The sequence below is a fragment of the Crotalus tigris genome, unplaced genomic scaffold, assembly GCF_016545835.1.
Source record: "Crotalus tigris isolate CLP2741 ecotype Arizona unplaced genomic scaffold, ASM1654583v1 scf7180000019553.37968852642:3898890, whole genome shotgun sequence".
NCBI classification, from domain to species: Eukaryota; Metazoa; Chordata; class Lepidosauria; order Squamata; family Viperidae; genus Crotalus; species Crotalus tigris.
This window is the reverse complement of record NW_024097591.1, coordinates 1572922-1591702: the sequence shown is the minus strand read 5'-3', so window position 1 is coordinate 1591702 and position 18781 is coordinate 1572922. Positions and strand designations below refer to the sequence as shown.

The window sequence follows — 18781 nt, the reverse complement described above, 5'->3', positions numbered from 1 at the left end:
TCTTATTATTTGTGCTGCATCTCTCCCCGATTCTTTATCCCATACGTTAAATTAAAAATACCTGACCTCTTGACTCAGTCTAATAAATGCAGGGTTTTCAGTTCCGGGATTATCCTTATTTGCTTAAAAGCATCTGTAAATCCTCCACGCTTCCACACAGCTAAAACAAAACAATGGACCCAAGTCATAAAATGCCCTAAAAGAAAAACAAGCTGTAGAAAATGGCTATTAGAATACTTTATTAATTGATTAGTCTTGTGGCCTTATCGATAAAATAAAAATAAAATGCATAATCTGGATCCAGGTTAAAATAAATGGAAGGCAGTAATAAAGTGCCTATTTAATAATACAAAGAATCAGCAAGCAGGTAAGACTCTCCCTTGCAGAGTACCCCAATTTCTTCGATGTATTGGGTTCTTAGCCCAAATACCTTATTTAAAAACTTAACAGGGCGGCTTACGATATATACATTAGAGCCCAAGAGGAAATAAGGCATCATTCGGCTCCCAATGGGCCGTTTTTTCCAATAGGGATACATATCTATTTTTACAGAGATAAAACTGTAGGCTATTAGAAAGTTGCATTTGGCTTGCGCGTTAAAGAAGGTAAATCCATGTGAATTGGCCAGTGCAACAATCCTACAAAACCCGTAGTTCAAGTATTACAAAGTCCATCCTCAGTAACCAAGCGGAGCAGGGGGGAGGGGGGAAGAGATTAAAGAGTTCTTTATTCGAACGGCTATTAGACAGATGCACTTGGCTTGCACGTTCAAGAAGGAAAACCCGTGTTGGTTTCACCAGCGCGACGGTACCACACGACCCAGACTTCAAGTATTACAAAGCCCATCCTCAGTCAGCAAGCCGAGGTTTAAAAAAAGTCACTGAAATGGCCATTGGAAACAGGCGTTTCGTTTACAACGGGTCCTAAATCCCCAGCAAACCCCCCCCCCCAAAGCTCCGCAGAGACCCATAATCCACCGCCAAGCCTGCTCAGTCACCCTCGGGGCGGCTCCATCGCGCAGCGCAAGCGAGGCTGGGTCAGCCAGGTTCCAAAGGGGCGGCGCTTTGCCCGGGCTTCGTTCGAAAGGGGCGGCGTTCTGCCCGGGCTTCGTTCGAAAGGGGCGGAGCCAGGGCCGAGGGAGGACCAGTCGCCCGCTCCTGCATCGACCTGGGGAGGCGAAGAGCATCTTCAGCGCCGCAACCGCCTCGGGCGCCTCCGGAGCGCCTCGCCCCGCCGCCGCCGCCGCCGCTGCTCCTCCGCCAGCTGCCATGGCCGAGATCGCCAGCGTCCGCCCCAGCTTCGGTGAGTGGGCCGGGGAGAAAGGCCGCTGCGCCATGCCAGCTCCGCGGCGGGCCTTGTGTGCCATAGGCCGGCATCCTTCTCCTCCTCCTTCTCCTTCTTGGCTGCAGCCCGGCCGTGCCCAGCTCAGCCCGGGCATCCTTCCCTGCTTTAGGAGGCTTGCAAATCCCCGGACGCCCCCCATCCCATAATTCTCCCTGGGCCTTGCGGCGTTGCACAACTACCTGCCTTGGCAGCCTCTCTCTCTCTCTTCCCTCTCCCCCCCCCCTCCAAATTCCCAATCCGGATCTACGGCTCCAAAGCAGGAATCTTCCCTCTTGATCTTTGCAAGATTCCGACAAAAACGCACAAACGCTACACACACACACACACACACACACGACCAGCTCTACACAAACATCTCCCCGCAGCAGCCTCCCGGCCTAAAAAAGACGACCCCCCCCCTTGTTCTCACCCCATCCTTCTTTTTCTAGCGTTCTCCCTCTTGGAATAATCTGATAATTCTGCCGTAATTAAGCCGCAGCGAGCCCTTGATTGCAGAAAAGCATCATGAGGTGTGATGTGTGAGGAAAGCTGACCCTTCTCCAGCCGGGCCTTGGCAGTGCCACCCACCCACCCTCTCCGCTTGCAGCCGAGCTCATCTTCCATCCGACCCTTAACAATATTATTCCTCATCGGCTTTATACATAAATATATATCTCATTTCGTTTATTTGCAGCTTCCTAGATTGTTGGTGCCCTTCCTTCCTTGCTCTGCCCCCCCTCCCACCCACACGGGCGTGCCCAGAGCTGGCCTGGCCAGGAGGAGCAGGAGAGGCCGATCCTAAGAAGGGGTGCAAGGCAGATCCTCATCTGAAAGGGTCCCCTCTTTCCCAGGGGTGGGAGATGCTAGAGGGAGGAGGGGGCAGGTGCCGAGTGGGGACTATGAAAAAGCAGGATGACGTGATGTCTGTTGTTGGACCGGCCCCTGGTAGCTTGGAAAGCAGAGAAGGTGTGGGGGAAAAACACAACAACAGGAAAAGCCTTTGTTTGCTTTGGATGTCTGTGTCTGTCTTGTGTGTCCCTCTTCCCTTGATAGCCATTGTTGAACAATCTGGAGCATTAGGGGAGGTGGGCTGGGTTGAGGGGAGGTGAACTCCAGATGCTGCAATCCGTGTGTTTCTCCCCCCCCCCACCCGGGTGGATTGAATTGGATCCTGATGCCCCTGCAGTCCTGACCCCCCCCTCCCCTCCCTTAATTGCCCCCAGGAGCATTCACACAAGCAGGAGCCACTTCCGAAGCAGCCTGCGGGGCGCCTGGCACACACCTCCTTGGGGAGAACGTGAAGACTGCCAGCCGTAACCCCCTGGTGTTATTTTTCCCCCTCACCTTGATGAGTATTATTAATCGTAGTAGTGTCTTTATTTATGTAGAACAACGGAGTTGGAAGGGACCCTGAAGGTCCTGCAGTCCAACCCCCTGCTTGAACAAGAAACTCTACACCATTTCAGACAAGTGACTATTTAGTCTCTTCTTAAAAACCTCCAGTGATGGAGCAGCCACAACTTCTGGAGTCAGGCTGTTCCACTGTTCCTCACTCTCAGGAAATTTCTCCTTAATTCTAGATTGTTTCTCTCGATTAGGTAGTGGATCCATCATGAGTAACTTGGGAAAAAACGCGCATTTAGATAGATAGATAGATAGATAGATAGATAGATAGATAGATAGGGATGGAGATAAATAGATAAATATAGATATGGATGGAGATAGATAGATATGGATGGAGATAAATAGATATAGATATGTATGGATAGATAGATAGACAGATAGTAGATGATAGATAGATAGATAGATAGATAGATAGATAGATAGATAGATAGATAGATAGATAGATAGATAGATAGATAGATAGATAGATATGGAGATAGATATGTATGGAGATAAATAGATAAATAGATATAGATATGTATGGAGATAGATAGGTAGGTAGGTAGACAGATAGTAGATAGATAGATAGATAGATAGATAGATAGATAGATAGATAGATAGATAGATAGATGGATGGATGATAGATGATAGATGAACATCTTAACCTCCCTTCTCTCTAATAGAGGGATTTTGGATAATGTACCATGTCATCAATATAATAAAACACTGAAACTGAATAATTTAAGATTGGAAAATTTAAAAGCTGTAAAAATATAAAATTGCACAGGCTGGAGCGGTCCGACAAAAATGAAACAATAAAAATAAATAACAAAAGCCTCAGTGGACCACTAGTTTTTTTTTTTCCTGCCATCCGTTTTCGATATTTCTATTAAACTCAAGTAGGCAGCTGTTTGGACCAAGTCGATTTTTGCTCCTCAGAATTTTGACAGGCTTGTGTCTCCCCTTTAGGTCAAAATACACCTTTTTTTTTCCTTCTGAGATCTTCCTATTCTCCACGGAGGTTATTTGAGTGAGGATCCCCGCTGTTTTTTCTCCCCCGTTCTTGTCTTGTTCACAAAAACGCACCAACCTGGCACCCACACACAGACACAAAAGAGATGGGGCCATTCATTGTCAGAAAATCACTGGAGGAATTATAACTCGCGTAACTGCAGCTGGCTAAGGGCCGGGCACATCTGTACTTATTGTTTCCCAGAACACAAACGTAATTCTTTTTTTTTTTTAAACATCATACTCATTGTTGACAAATGCAAAGACGAGAGAAATGAGGGAAGCAAAAATCAACTCCAGAAAATAAAATTTAGTGTTTCTCACTGCAACGCTCCTGGTCTACTTGTGCAGGTTGTCTGTCCTCGGCTTATGACCACACTTGTGCTAAGCAGTGCATCATTTTAGAGCCTTTTTGACACAGTGGTTAAGCTTATCATTCCGGCTGTTAAGTCACGAGCCTGGTTGTTAAGTGAATCACACTTCCCCATTGCTTGTCAGAAGGTCACAAAAGGGGAACACGTGACCGTGAGACACGGTAACCGTCATAAATATGAACCGGTTGCTAATTTTGATCATGTGACTATGAGGATGCTGCAGTGGTCGCAAGTGTGAAATGCAATCACAAGTCACTTTTTTTCAGCGACATTATAATTTTGTCGTAAGTTGAGGACCCTCTGTAGCGAGTTACAAAAGAGGAGGGGGGGTTGGTCCACATCTGGCAGGCGTTCTGATCTCATCTCCTGCTTCTCCTTCTCCAGATGTCTCCCCCATCGTGGCTGGCCTCATCGGGGCCACCGTCCTGGTGGTGTCGGTCTCGGTGACGGTCTTCGTCTGGACCTGTTGCCACCAGCAGCTGGAGAAGAAGCAGAAGAGTCCTCCGTACAAGTTCATCCACATGTTGAAAGGCATCAGCATCTACCCAGAGACACTGACCAATAAGAAGAAAATCATACGGATCCGGAGGGACAAGAAGGGCGTGGCCAGGAAAGACGGGAACGGTCACCTCCTGGTGGACGCGGCCGAAGCTGGCTTGGTGGGCTCCGAGGGAACCTCCGCCGGGTTGAACGCGGCTTCTTCCGTCAACCAGCTCCCCGTCAAAGTAGAGTACGGCGAAGAACCGAGTCCTCAGCAAAGCTTGACCCCGGTGGGGAGCAAGACCTCCTCCATGTCTTCTCCAGAAGAGGACCTCATGCTAGGCACGCTGACCTTCTCGGTGGATTACAACTTCCCCAAGAAAGCCCTGGTGGTGACCATCCAAGAGGCCCACGGATTGCCGGTGATGGACGAGCACAACCAAGGTTCGGATCCCTACATCAAGATGACCATCCTGCCGGACAAGAGACACCGCGTCAAGACCCGGGTTCTCCGGAAGACCTTGGACCCGGTCTTCGACGAGACCTTCACCTTTTACGGCATCCCCTACAGCCAGCTCCAGGATTTGGTCCTCCACTTCCTGGTGCTCAGCTTCGACCGCTTTTCTCGAGATGATGTCATCGGGGAGGTGATGGTACCACTCGCGGGGGTGGACCCCAGCACCGGGAAGGTCCATCTGACGAGGGAGATCGTCAAGAGGAACATACAGGTACATGGGTCTTCTGGGGTTTCAGCTAACGGGTTGCTCTCTGTTGTGGGACCTGGGAGATGGGTCTGATTTCAATTCTTGGACTGGGCTAGGTTGGCTAGGGGAGGATGGGAATTGTAGTTGAGCATGTCAAGGAAGGAAGGTGATCGTAGCTTTGGAGCAAAAGCGTGGTCAAGTTGACCTGACGGACAACCCACCAAAACAACAGATGAAGGATAGGAAAGGCAGGATAAACCAAGATAGCCTGAAAGGCAGTTTAGGAAGAAAGCGTAGTAAGGCGTACAAGTAGCCCTTGACTTACGACTGTTTAGTGACCAAAGTTACAAAAGAACTGAAAAAAGGTGACTTATAACATCCTCGCACTTAAAACCGTCAGAGCATCCCACACCCAGAGGATGGGAATTGGGGCACTGGGCAAAAGGTGTGAATTTACAACTGGGCTCCCCTAATTGCCATTAGTGACTGTTCCTAGCTGGCTTCCGACAGGCAAAGTGAGTAGAGAAAGCTGGATTCACTTAATGACTATATGTGATTCACTTAACAATTGCAGGGGTGCACTTAATCATTGGGGAGGGACAAACGAGAGAGAGAGAGAGATTTAGGTAGATACAGGTAGAAAAATATAGATGATAGATAAGATAGGTAGAGAGAGAGAGAGAGAGAGAGACAGACAGACAGCTAGCTAGCTAGCTAGCTAGATAAAGCCTCCTTAATCAACTGGGGGGTCCAGGCATTTGCCACTGGGCTGCATTTTGGCGCCTCTTTGGACAATACCCAAGCAACATTTTGAAAACCACCGCTTCATCCCTTAAACCCTGAATGTAGGACACAGAAAACCATGGCAACGTGGCCAGTATTCACTGGATTAATAGTGGCTTTGTAACACTCGGCATGGTGCCAGTTTCATTCCACCGCTGGATAAACTTAACCAAAAAAAACAAAAAAAAAACCCCAATCCATCCCCCTCTCTCTGGCTTTTTTCCTTTTCTAACCCCCCAAAAAAACCAATTCTTCCAGATGAAAAAGGTGTTATCTGCATGTTATCTTGTTTAAAAAACAAAAACTTAACCCTTTAAGGTTGCTGTGGCAGCCAGCAAGCCCTGTCTTTACTGAACACTGCAAAAGGCTGAAATCAAACACAAAATGTTGTGGTTTGTCGCTCAGGCTTAGCTTTGAAGGGATGTAAACAGTCTCCTCTTGCTGAGAGTGGAGTGGACACCTGTACAGGTAGTCCTTGACTCAACCGTGACTGTGAGCCCCAAATTTACGTTGCTAAGGGAGACATTCGTTGAGTGAGTTTTTGCCCCATTTTGCGACTTTCCTTTCCACCTTTGTTCAGCGAATCACGGCAGCGGTTCAGTTAGCAACCCGGTTATTCAGTGAAACTGGCTCCTCCATGGAGATGAAGGTCAAAATTGGTCAGGTCCTTCTTCTAGCGAAGCCGTAGATATTCTCCTAGTTTCGGCCATCCAGAGTTGGGGTGCCCAAGCGTTCCCAGGGATGCTGGTTGAAGATCTCAAGAAGTTGGTTCAGGTAGCCTTGGATAAGGTAAGGTGGTCCTCCACAGGATATCTCTTCTCTTCTCTTTCCAGAAATGCATCAGCCGAGGAGAGCTACAGGTGTCCTTGTCCTATCAGCCTGTGGCCCAGAGGATGACCGTCATGGTGTTGAAAGCAAGGCAGCTGCCCAAGATGGACATCTCCGGCCTCTCAGGTAGAAGCTATTTTCTCCGGCCTGTCCTTGGGTTTTCTCCAGGGCCTTTCCAAATATGGGGGCTGAAACGATGGTCGACGTCACCTTCGACCCCAGCCCATTGGGCAGTATTTTGGGAAGTCCTTGGTGCTCTCTGAGGTTGGAGGTCCAAGATCTCCACTGTTCAGCCTTGGGCTACATAGAGCAGGGGTCTTCAAACTGGGCCCTGGCGGAGGAATTCTGGGAGTTGAAATCCACAAGTCATCAGAGGGCCAGGTTTGAAGACCCCTGCTTGTGGACTTCAACCCCCAGAATTCCTCAGCCAGTGCCTGGAATTCTGGGAGTTGAAGTCCACAAGTCATCAGAGGGACAGGTTTGAAGGCCCCCGACGTAGAGTCTCTTCAACGCTTTGAATTTGTCGGTGGAGATTCTCCATCTGCTCCAGATCGTGGTTGTCCTCAGAGGTGCTTTTTCAAAAAGCAACTGGACATCTTTGTTTCCTCTTGAAGACATGTCGCTCCTCCTCATCCAAGACGCTTCTTCCATTCTGACCGAAGGGTGGAAGATGGAAGGATTTACGTTCCTTGCAGTTATCTGGTTGTTAGCGCTCCCTCTGAGGAGTCCTCCCGTCTTCCGCCGTTCAGCCAGAACTGAAGAAGCTTCTTGAATGGGAAGCGAAACTTCTTCATGGAGAAACAAAGAGGTCCAGTTGCCTTTTGAAAAACGGCCCTTTTGGGACTGCCGTGACCTGGAGAATCTCCACCGACAGGATCCCGCAAGTGTCGTAAGTAGGAGACCATTAAGCGCCTGAACTTGGATCGCGCGACCGTGGGGATGCTGCAACGGTCGCGAAGGGTGAAAAAAACCACGTCCCTCTTCCTGAGTGGCGTTGTTAACACTGGACGGTCGCTGAAGGAGCAGTCCTTAAGTTGAGGGCTAGCCGTGGGGGCGCAGTGGTTAGAATGCAGTCTTGCAGGCTGATCCTGCTGACTCCCGATTGCCAGTCGTTCGGAAGTTCGAATCTCACCGACTCGAGGTTGACTCGGCCTGCCGTCCCTCCGAGGTCGGTAAAATGAGGACCCAGATTGTTGGGGACCATAGGTCTGACTCTATAAACCTTAGAGAGGGCTGTAAAGCAGTCTTCCTTCTCCCTCCCTCTCTTTCTCCTCTTCCTCTTCCTCCTCCCTTCCTACCTCCCTTCCTCTCTCGCTTTCTCCTTCTTTCTTCCTTCTCCCTCTTCCCCTTTCTTCCTTCCTTCCTTCCTTCTCCCTTCCTTCCTCCCTTTCTCCTCTTCCTCCCTCCCCCTTCCTCTCTCTCGCTTTGTCCTTCCTTCCTTCCTTCTCCCTCCCTCTTCCCCTTTCTTCCTTCCTTCTCCCTCCCTTCTTCCCCTTCCTCCTTCCTTCCCTTTCCTTCCCCGTGGTTAGAATACAGCATTGCAGACTAATTCTGCCCACTGCCAGCAGTTCAATCTTGACCGGCTGAAGGTTGACTCAGCCTTCCATCCTTCTGAGCTCAGTAAAATGAGGACCCAGATGGTTAGGGAGCGGGGGGATACAACATGCTGACTCTGTAAACCGCTTAGTGAGGGGGCTGTAAAGCACTGGGAAGCAGCATATAAGTCTAAGCGGCCTACAACTCCTCGGAGGAAGCAGCCTCGTTCCCGGACTGTGTTATTGGCCTCTCCCTCTTCCGCAGACCCTTACGTCAAGGTGAACGTCTACTACGGCAGGAAGCGGATCGCGAAAAAGAAGACCCACGTCAAGAAGTGCACCTTGAACCCCGTCTTCAACGAGTCCTTCATTTACGACATCCCCACCGATCTGCTGCCCGACGTCAGCATGGAGTTCCTGGTCATCGACTTTGACCGCACCACCAAGAACGAGGTGGTGGGGCGGCTGATCCTGGGGGCGCACAGCGTCACGGCGGGCGGAGTCGAACACTGGCGGGAGGTGTGCGAAAATCCCCGGAAGCAGATTGCAAAGTGGCACAGCTTGAGCGAATATTAAGCAGGGTATGCGGGAAGGTGCCCGGGGTGCTGATTCGCACCCGGCGCCTCCTTCAAGAGACTCTCAGTTCCCCCCTCCCTTTCCCACCCACCCCAAAATATGGCCCCTTCTATTTTAGGCGTAGAACTGACCGTTTCCATCATAAGAAGCAGCTGACTGGTTTTTCTGTTGTGACGTTGTTTACAAAGGCGCACGTACACAGCAAGCACACACACACACACAGGTTCTGCAAACAGTGGTGAGAGGGGAAAAAAGTGCATTAATTTTAAGAATATCACAAAAAAAACTATATTAAAAAAAAGCGTAATCACATTACTATTGCATGCCAAGTACAGACGTCGAGAAGGGGAAAAAAGGAAAACACAAAAAAATTAGTATAACTTAACCAATATTGAGACGCAGGTTTTTGGGTTTTTTTAAATAATGCAATTTATCTGTCACTATGAAAAGTTGTGTTTTTGTGCTGAACAGTCTTTTGCAGGTATTCACAACTAGTTCTATTCAGCTTTTCTTCCTGACTTCTTTTTTTTTTTTTTTTAAGGAAAAAATAATATATATATATATATATATATACACACACACATATATATTCTCGTGCTGGTTCTTTGCTTGCCCTATTTTTGGTTAAGCCTCTTGCCGTTTTCTATGATTTGGGTGAATTAACTTTGCTTGTACATAACACGCAGGGGTTTTAGGCATTTGTCTTAACAAACACAATTTCCTTTTCGGAAGGGGGCGTGTGTGTGTGCGTGTGTGTGTGCGTGTGTGTGTGTGTGTAAAAAAATGCCGGAATGGCAAGTGGCTGCTTAAAAATGATCATTTCCTGTGAAACAAATCTGGGATTTAACCCACCAGTGCCCATGATACATTAGCAGCTCTCAATCTTTTGCCTGGGGAAATTTGGGTGAGCAGAAACTGCCCCTCCTCCTTCCTGCTTGATCGCTGAATAAAAGTTTCAATTTAAGAAGACTTTTTTATTTTATTTTAATTTGCACTCAAAAGCAAAACGACGTGCTTTTTTTTTTTTTAAACAAACACACACACGCAAAAGCCTGGAATAAGTTGTTAAGGAAAAAGTGCTCAGGGTATAAATAGATTTATGGTTATTTCAGGGGTATGGAACCTGCCACGGGATGGCTGGCCTTTGGTTTCGTTTGAACCCCCATTTTGGCATGCCAAATCGACGAGGCTGATGGGAGTTGTGATCCAGCGGACCCCAGGGTTCCCCACCTCTTGTCAGGCCTATGGAAACAGTTCTATTCCTCCACAGGAGTTAACGGGGAAAACGAAGGAGGATTTTTTTATAAATAAAAAACATTAAACCACCACCACCCCATCTTCAACCATACATGGGAATACTTTTGTGAAAAAAGCTGCTTTACCATAACATTTCCCAGATGTGAAATCAACTTTTTTTTTTCTTTCGGTTGCCATCCAGTTCCTCTTCCCCTTCTTTTCTTTCCACCTTGTGTCTGCTGTAAAAAAATAAAATAAAAATTAAAACGGAGCTAAAAACGAAGTTACAACTTTTATGTCAAAAGGAAAAAAAAAACAAGGAAAAAAATAATAAAGTCAAGCCATGTATAACCGCATAATGCTGTTAGACTGACCTAACCAACATAATATGTAATGCTAATCTGTAACGTCAACATTGTTTTAATGCACACCCAGACATTCAAATAAAAAAAAAAAATAGAGTCACTTTATTGATCGATCGGATTTGCATCGTTGATTTCTCAGCAGTTCCAAAAACGTGCCAGGAGGGTTTTGCGGCGGAGTTTTGCAATTGGGCAAAATCAACAATTCAGAAGCTTCTTTGCTTCTGAAAAAAAAAAAATGAAATCTCTTTTTATTGTTAAAGGGAAGATAATAGAGCGACTGGAGGGGGAGGGGCTTGTCTTTGTTAAAGCTAAAATGGGGATCAAGCTGGTTGTGGCTATTAGTTTTCCCACTGTCTGCTAAAACTTGCCAATTTGAAAGCTGCCAAGCCATCGGTCTGCTTGCAGCTCGCCTCCCGGCTGTGCCACCAAGTGGCCTTGTGCAGCTTCGACAATCCTGCGTCCCCCACCCCATTGTGTGTATGTGTACGCCCGGGCGCGCAGCCTCGCTACAAAGCCATTACCTCATCCTTCCGCTGCTCTGTGACACCGAACTCCCAGAAGAGATGTGAATTTCCTTTCTTCTCCTCCTCCTTCCAAAACAAGCCTCCAAGCTGCGTTTTTAGTCGTTGAGGAAATTTAATATCACGACTGCCAGATAGCCTGTAAGGAAAATACAACGGCCATGGGGCGCCTCTGATCTACTTGGCACTGAATATTAGCAATGGGCTTGCAAACTATTTGTAGCAGGATTACAGTGTATATACACACACACACACACACACACACTTTTAAATTGTGCTTCCTGGACCTGGTGTTGGGCACTGTAATGGCCAAAAAAGCATGCCCTTGTTTGATTTAAACAGCTTTTTAATTAAAAAAAGATTCTTACAGCTGATGCATGCTTTGTGAGGTTCTTCTGAATAGCTAAACTACCAAGAAAAAAATAACTGGCAGAGAATTTAGAATTTTTAAGATTGAAATAGAATTACTTTTCAAGAGTTTCGATAGATCTATGGACCAGAACAGCTAGGAATACTTGATTTATCCCAGGGGTCTTCCAAGTTGGCCCTTTGATGACTTGTGGACTTCAACTCTCAGAATTCCTCAGCCAAAGTGGCTGAGGAATTCTGGGAGTTGAAGTCCACAAGTCATCAAAGGGCCAACTTGGAAGACCCCCAATTTATCCCAACAATGATCCTCTGATGCACAAGATGATTCACCAAAGAGTACAGTTAGTCTTGCCTTAACAATAATTCATTTAGTGACTGTTTGAAGTTACAACGGTGCTGGAAAAAGTAACTTATGTCCTTTTTTCACATGACTGTTGTAGGTTCCCCATGGTTGTCATCAAAATCCATACACTTGGCAACTGACATGTACTTAGGATTGTTTCCAGTGTCCCGGAGTCACATAATCCTCTTTTGCCACCCTCTGACAAGCCAAATCAATGGGAAATCCAGATTCTCTTAACAACCGTGTTAACTAACTTAAGGAAAGTCGCAAAATGGGGCAAAACTTTCTTAACTAAGGTCTCACTTAGCAACAGAAATTGTGGTTGTAAGTCAAGGACTATCTGTAGAGCTGACTCAGAAATTATAAAAACACCGTCCAGAGATCTATTAAAGGACTATAGAATTTCTTGGGGCGAATGGATGGTTAATTCTTGAGTTTTAATTTTAAACTTGTTGCCGTGCGCATTTGCAGGATGGCAACTCACAATCCTTATTCCACTCTCTTGTCACACCTAGTGCTAACACACGGGTTTATCGCCAACTTTCAAGTGAAAGAAACAGAAGCTAAGGCTTAAAAAAATATTTATTGTATCAAGTGCAATATATACGTGAACCATAAAAGATAGGAATTGTGTCCAAAGAAAGTGCTTAATAGTAAGATGTAATCATGCTAGGAAAAAAAAAAAAGATTTCACCATTAGCACCACAAAATATTGAATTCTGCTAAGGCACAAATTAAGAAAGTTGCTTTAAAAAAAAAGTTTGGCTTAAAAAGCAGGCTTTGGATCTGCTACAATTCATTCTTGCTTCAAGTCATTTTTTTCCGGAATGAGAACTTGACAATGAAAAGAGAACTGAGATTGTGACTCCTTCGGTCACAAATGTTAGTGACGTTATTTACGTTGAACTACATGTAGTCTCTTAAAAAAAACTTGAACATATCTACATTATACAGGTATGCGATGGTATAAAAATTAAAATTAGATTTAATCTGCTCCTAAATTAATAGCTATGGAAAGTATCCAGCATTGTTCGTAACATTAATTTACTAATTTTAAATATACCGTATATTGCTACAGTCAATAAAATACATTCAAAATAACTCTCGCTAAATGGAATGTCGTTTTCCTCTTCCCCAACTACCCAATTTCTCCATAAGAGTCTATAAATACATACATATATCAAACACGATAATCGGTAACATTTGAAAATCCAAAAGCAATACAAATTCACCTAGAAGAAATATCTAAGGCTTATTCAATCTCTTGGGAAAGTAAAAAGATCCATTATTTTCTGCCATTTTTTTTTAAACAGGAGAAATTTGGCAAGGGGCTGTGACATTTCCCGACTCTGTGTAAACCACACACAACACTTACAACACTCTATAAAAATTGCCCCACTTGGGGGGGGGGATTTCAAGACTTCCGAGACACACAATTCTCCGACCCCGACTCAGCCTTTTTTCATTTCCAGGGCAGCCTCCCTCTCATACCACCTGCACGCCTATCAAAACCTCCCTATTCCTTTCTGTGGGCTCCATTTTGGGGTCCATCCACACAGCACCCCGGGGGGAAGGGGGGAACCTGCTCCAAACTCTTCCATAAAAGCAGGCTGAGTGCTGCTGGGCCCCTTGGCTCAGCATGGCCAAAATCTTTCAAGACTCTGCTACCAACACAACACGCCTTGTGAGTGATGCTACAAATCTTGACACAAGCAAATTCAACACCTTTCCATTCTCCCAACGTGGGGTTTACCAGCTCTCTCATTTCTCCGGCTGAACACAACTTGCCCTACGCCAACTTTACACGTCCAATTACACCTGCTACAACTTTACGCCTCCAATTAATCACATCCCCTTACTGCCCCTCAGCATCCCTTGCTGCCATTTACCAGAGCACGACCCTGATCCTTCGGTCTCCCTTGTTCATGCCAAAGTGATAGAATCTGACAAAAAGAAAAAAAACACTTTTCTGTTTTCTGAGGGCTGGACTAGAAGGCCTCCAAGCTCCCTTCCCACTCTGTTCTTCTGTTCAAGTGACATAAACTGCAGACAGTTCCCACTTTGCAAGGGAATCCCATCTTTGCAGACCCGGGCACGAGCGCGGGAAAGAGGCGGCATGAGAAACAGATGCTAAAGCAAAATTTCGACAGGAAAGACTGCACAAGCTGTGGAAGCTGTGCAATTCTTCCTCACAACGCCAGGCCCGTTTGGATCCCATACACCGAGCGAGAAATCAAAAACCTGGTTTACAGTACGTCCGTCTGCCCCCTTCGCCTCGCCCCACAAGATTAAGGAGTTGGACTGCTTCTAAAGAGGGTCACCCTAACCCACATCAAAAGCCAAGATTCCTCCAAATCGCGGCCGAAACGCCAAGCCGAGACCGAATCGGGCACAGCCACCGAGCAAAGCCGAGGTGGCTTGTTTGCAAAGATGGTTTGTCCGTTTCTAGGTCGATTGCTTCCTTGTTTGGCCAGCCTGCTCGGGCTGGACGGGCAGAAACGGCGAGCAGACCCGCCCAAGGAAAAGGGTTTGGTGGAAGAGCGGCCTTTGAAGGTTTTTTGCACGGGTCAGGAGTTCAGATTTACACACTCAGAAGAAACAAAGAGTCAAAAAGCTGCCGGGCTGTTTTGCCTCTCTCTCTCTGCAGAGCGGATCGCTCCTCTGCTTAAGGGAGGCCTTTTTTGGGGTGGGGGGGAGAATTCAGGTTACGGAATTTTTCTTCTTCCGGAAGGGCGATTTCAAGGCTTTCCAAACACTCGGACGCGGCTTGGACTTCTTCTCCAGAGCCATGACACTCTCCTTCTCCTTCCGTCGGATTTCCCGGACCAGGGTGTGAAATACGTCGTCGATGTAGTAGCGAAAGGCGGCGGAGGTTTCGAAAAAAGGGCAGCCGAACTCCTGGGCCAACGAACAGCCTTCGTCCTTGGAGACCTTTGGGCAAGAAAGCGCACGCGATAATGAGGCGGGGGAACAAAACAAGGGCAGTCCTCGCTTTACAACCATTTTATTTAGCGACCGAAGTTACAACGGCAACGGGGACAAAGTGACTTAGGACCGCTTTTCACGCTTACGGCTGTTGCAGTGTTCCCGTGATCCAAACTCAAGGCGCTTAGCAACCGAGTCGTATTTATGACAGTTGCAGTTGTGTGACCCCCTTTTACACAGATTCACTCAACAACCGTGTGGCTAATTTAAGAACTGCGGTGGATTCACAACTGCGGCCGGAAAGGTGGTAAAAACAGGGCGAAATTCACTTTTAACAGAAATTTTGGGCTCTGTTCTGGTCGTTTAGTCGAGGACCCCCGGTCAAACACGAGTCTGCGGTTCGAGCCTTTTTTACCTGCCTGAGTTGAGTGAGGTCAGACTTGTTGCCCACCAGGACCACCGGAGTCTCGTCCGTGCGCCGGACGCGGTAGATGAGCTGCTTAAACTCCCGGACTTCGTGAAAACTCCGGCGATCCGTGATCGAGTAGCAGATGATAAACCCCTCACCAGCCCGCATGTACTGGTCTCTCATAGCGGTGAATTCGGCCTGCCGGAAGGAAAAGTATGTTTTGTTTTGTTTTGGGTGGCTTCTTCCTGCAAGGTTTTTTTGAGGCTGGCCAGGTGCAGGAAACAGCTGGGCTTCCAGCATATTCTGGAGGGCTATTTTGGTAAGTGAAAAAGCACCGTGTAACGACGGTTAGTAAGTAACAAGCATGGAACCGAAGTATGGAGTATGAAATTCACTAGGTGGTTATTTTCAGTTGTCCATGCAAAGCATGCAAACTATGACATGCAGCCACCTTGGAGGGCTGTTTAGAAATCACTAACACCCGTGGGGGAAAGAGAGGGGAAGCAAAACAGGAAAGGCTACATAGTTGTGAAATACCTGGCCTGCAGTGTCCAAAATATCCAGATTAGCAGGTTCGTCGTCAATCCGGATCCGCATTTTGTAAGCGTCCTCTATAGGGAGAAACACAAGTCAGAAAAGAGAAGAGACTGGACTGTCTGAAATGGCACAGGGTTGGACTAGATGACCTCCAGGACCCCTTCCAACTTTATTATTATTAAAAGGTCAAATGGTGGGGCCTTCGATTTTTTCCTATAATACATATAGGTGTTAACATTCAGCATTGGGGGGGGAAACAGGTGTTCAGAGCATTGTGCAAATATGATTTTCCTGAACGCATCGACAGGAAGGCTTTTGCTGCCTGGATCAGCAACAGATTCAATTGGGGGAGGGGGAGAACGGGTATATTTTAAAGGGGCATTTTTTTATTGTTAACTGTTGCTGTGTCATTTTTATTTCATAAATGAAGGGATATGGTTAGAGTAGGCTGTATTTGACAAGAGGCAGAGCTGGGGGCGGAATCAAGAGAGGACTCAGCCTAATCCTTACGTGCCTACAAGTGGTCCCAAGTCCACTCCCTCTTGAATTCTCTTAACTCTTATCTATTTTGGTGCCAGCCTGTTAGTTGACTAGATAAGCCGTCTATCAAATCAATATACAGAAATCCAACATATTTACAGGAAGATTTGAGACAGGCTGCAACTCCCGCCAAATCCAGTTCGACAAGCCCTCATAACGAAAGAGAGTAAAGCAGCAGCCAGACCCACTCACCGATAGTGGGATCGTGGTCTTCCGGGAAACGATGACTGATGAACTGCATAGTCATGGCTGTAAGGAGGAAACAAACAGGTTAACCTGACCAAGGATAGTGAAAATGGAGACTGCTCTGAGACCAGCTCTAAATAAACACAATTCTCATAAAAAGCTTCTGCTGTGCCAATCTTAGGAAGAAATACATGGTTTCGGCCCCAAATAACAAGTACATAGATCTTCGGGCTGTAAATAAAAACAATCATGAAAAAGCTTCCTGCACATCAATCTTGGGATAAACACAGCCCAAAAGCACGATTACAGGTCTCCTGGCTATAAATAAGTACAATTATAATCAAAAGCTCCCAATATGTCAGTTTCAAGAATAAACATGTAGTTTCACTCAAAATAACCATTGCAGGGCTTCTGGCTATAAATAAATACAATTATAATAAAAAGTTACCAGTATGTTTTGAGAGTAAACACATGGTTTCACCCAAAACAACAATTGCAGGTCTTCTAGCTGTAAATCGAAGAGTTATCACGAAAACCTTCTCAGGAATAAATACAGGGTTTCAGTCAATATTTCCCCTTTTATCAAGGTAAACCTTTTTAGCCAAAAACTTACGTGTGTGTGTGTGTGTGTGTGTACACACTACAGTATATACAAACACATATACACACCCATATGTACATTATGTATGTGTACGTATGTATATGATGAATTGCATGGCTGTGGATAGATAGATATGCGTGCGTGTGTATGTATGCCATTCTGCCTTTATGCAATAAATCATGGTTAAACCATCCCAGTCTTTGCTCTATCACGATTTATACATTCATCACATTCCTACACCACCCATCTCCTATGAGTGACTCCAGTGTGCCTCAAAACAAAAGACTATCATGGCATAAATAGGAAGAAAATTAAAAGCAAGATTTAAAAGGTTGCCATGGCCAGGCCTTTGCATTGTTTCTGAAGGCCAGGAAAGTTGGGAGGGGGCTTAAATGCCCCCCTAAGCCCTTCAGGAGCTGCAACTCCCTCCCAGAGGAGCTTTGGGGCTTCTAGTGGCAGGAAGTTCCATGGGCATTAGCCCTCAAGGTCCAGTCCAGTCCAGTCCTTCCCCGCCTCTTGCTCTCTTTCTGAAAGCCAGGAAAGTGGGGAGGAGGATTAATGGCCCCCCAGGAGCGGCAAAGCCCCTCCCGGAGGGCCTGTGGGGCTTCTAGTGGCAGGGAGTTCCGCGGGTACTAAGCCCTCAAGGCCCGGCCCTTCCCCACCTCTTGCCCTCTTTCTGAAGGCCAGGAAAGCGAGGAGGGGGCTTAAATGCCCCCCTAAGACCTTCAGGAGCGGCAAACTCTCTACCAGAGGGGTTTGGGGGCTTCTAGTGACAGGGAGTTCCGCGGGCGCGAAGCCTTCCAGGCCTAACCCAGCCCTTCTCCGCCTCACGTACCGCTCTTCCCGACCCCGCCGGCGCCCAACATCACCAGCTTGTACTCCCGGGGCTGCCCCCCGGGCGGGCCCGAGACGAGTCCCGCCGGGCCCCGCGGCCCGGAGGGCTCCATCCCGCCTGGAGAGGCCTCCCGGGCCCCTCTAGGCCGTCAATGGCCCTGAATTTGCCTCACGGGACGGAGCGCGACACTCCGCCTCATCTTCTTCCCGCCCGCTGAGGCGGACAAAATGGCGGCGGCGCCGACGGTGCTAGCCACGCCCCACCCACACGTCACGCCCCTTCCGTTTCACGCCGCCGCCGCGTCTTTCGCAAGGACGCTTGCGCGCGCAACCCCGCTCGAAAAGCCATTACGGTGTGAGAGCCTTACAATTCCGGTTCTCGAGGGAAGGGGCCGTGCGTGGAAAGGAGACGGTTTTGCCCCGACTGGATTGCGGAGCGCTGTGTGTTATACTCACGGAATACAGCTGCATCGCACCTGAGTGGAAAGGTGTGTGTTTGTGTGCTCGTCTGCTGAACGGGACGAAGAAAAGAGCGAGGCCACTCGAAGGTCTCAAGCGATGGGGGCTTTCGGTTGTATACGAGACGTCCGGGTTGCAACAAAAGCCCCACTTCCCTGTGTCCTTCTGCCGCTAAAGGTCGGAAAATGGGGGGGGGGAAAAACCCATTTCCACTTTTTCATTATAATCGCAGTTTGCTGATATTAAAAAGCAAGGCTCTTGACCCCGTGTATGTGGAGAAGCAGATTTCAATTCAGGATGGCTGGTGCCACCATCAATGGGCTCCCACCTAGTGGTGGATTCCATCCAGATCCTGCCCTTGCAAGGCTCAAAGTGGATCAGTTGATGCCCTGCAAACATGGTTGGGTTTTGGCTTAGCGCGTTGCACCCTTCCAGCCAGACTAGCTTCTCTTGGGCACA

The 18781-nt window shown here is 47.4% G+C and overlaps 2 protein-coding genes across 4 annotated transcripts; one reads left to right on the top strand and one right to left on the bottom strand.

Annotated features, from left to right (window-relative positions):
• Window positions 1–1081: 1081 nt before the first annotated feature.
• SYT11 (synaptotagmin 11) lies at window positions 1082–10708 on the top strand. 2 transcript variants are annotated; one of them, XM_039363166.1, is made up of 4 exons: window positions 1082–1302; window positions 4476–5299; window positions 6892–7015; window positions 8687–10708. In XM_039363166.1, the coding sequence occupies exons 1-4, from the start codon at window positions 1269–1271 to the stop codon at window positions 8995–8997; spliced, it is 1293 nt and encodes a 430-aa protein (XP_039219100.1). In that variant the 5' UTR covers window positions 1082–1268; the 3' UTR covers window positions 8998–10708. The 2 variants fall into 2 exon arrangements, with proteins under 2 accessions (XP_039219100.1, XP_039219099.1); XM_039363165.1 differs by having other exon boundaries at window positions 1119–1302; window positions 6892–7012; window positions 8687–8997.
• Window positions 10709–12395: 1687 nt separating this feature from the next.
• Window positions 12396–18112, bottom strand: RIT1 (Ras like without CAAX 1). 2 transcript variants are annotated; one of them, XM_039363169.1, is made up of 5 exons: window positions 17865–18112; window positions 16435–16491; window positions 15703–15776; window positions 15176–15363; window positions 12396–14762 (listed from the first exon to the last, which is right to left on the bottom strand). In XM_039363169.1, exons 1-5 carry the CDS (start codon window positions 17974–17976, stop codon window positions 14570–14572), a joined length of 624 nt encoding a protein of 207 aa, XP_039219103.1. In that variant the 5' UTR covers window positions 17977–18112; the 3' UTR covers window positions 12396–14569. The 2 variants fall into 2 exon arrangements, with proteins under 2 accessions (XP_039219103.1, XP_039219101.1); XM_039363167.1 differs by having other exon boundaries at window positions 15172–15363; window positions 17865–18103.
• Window positions 18113–18781: the final 669 nt, after the last annotated feature.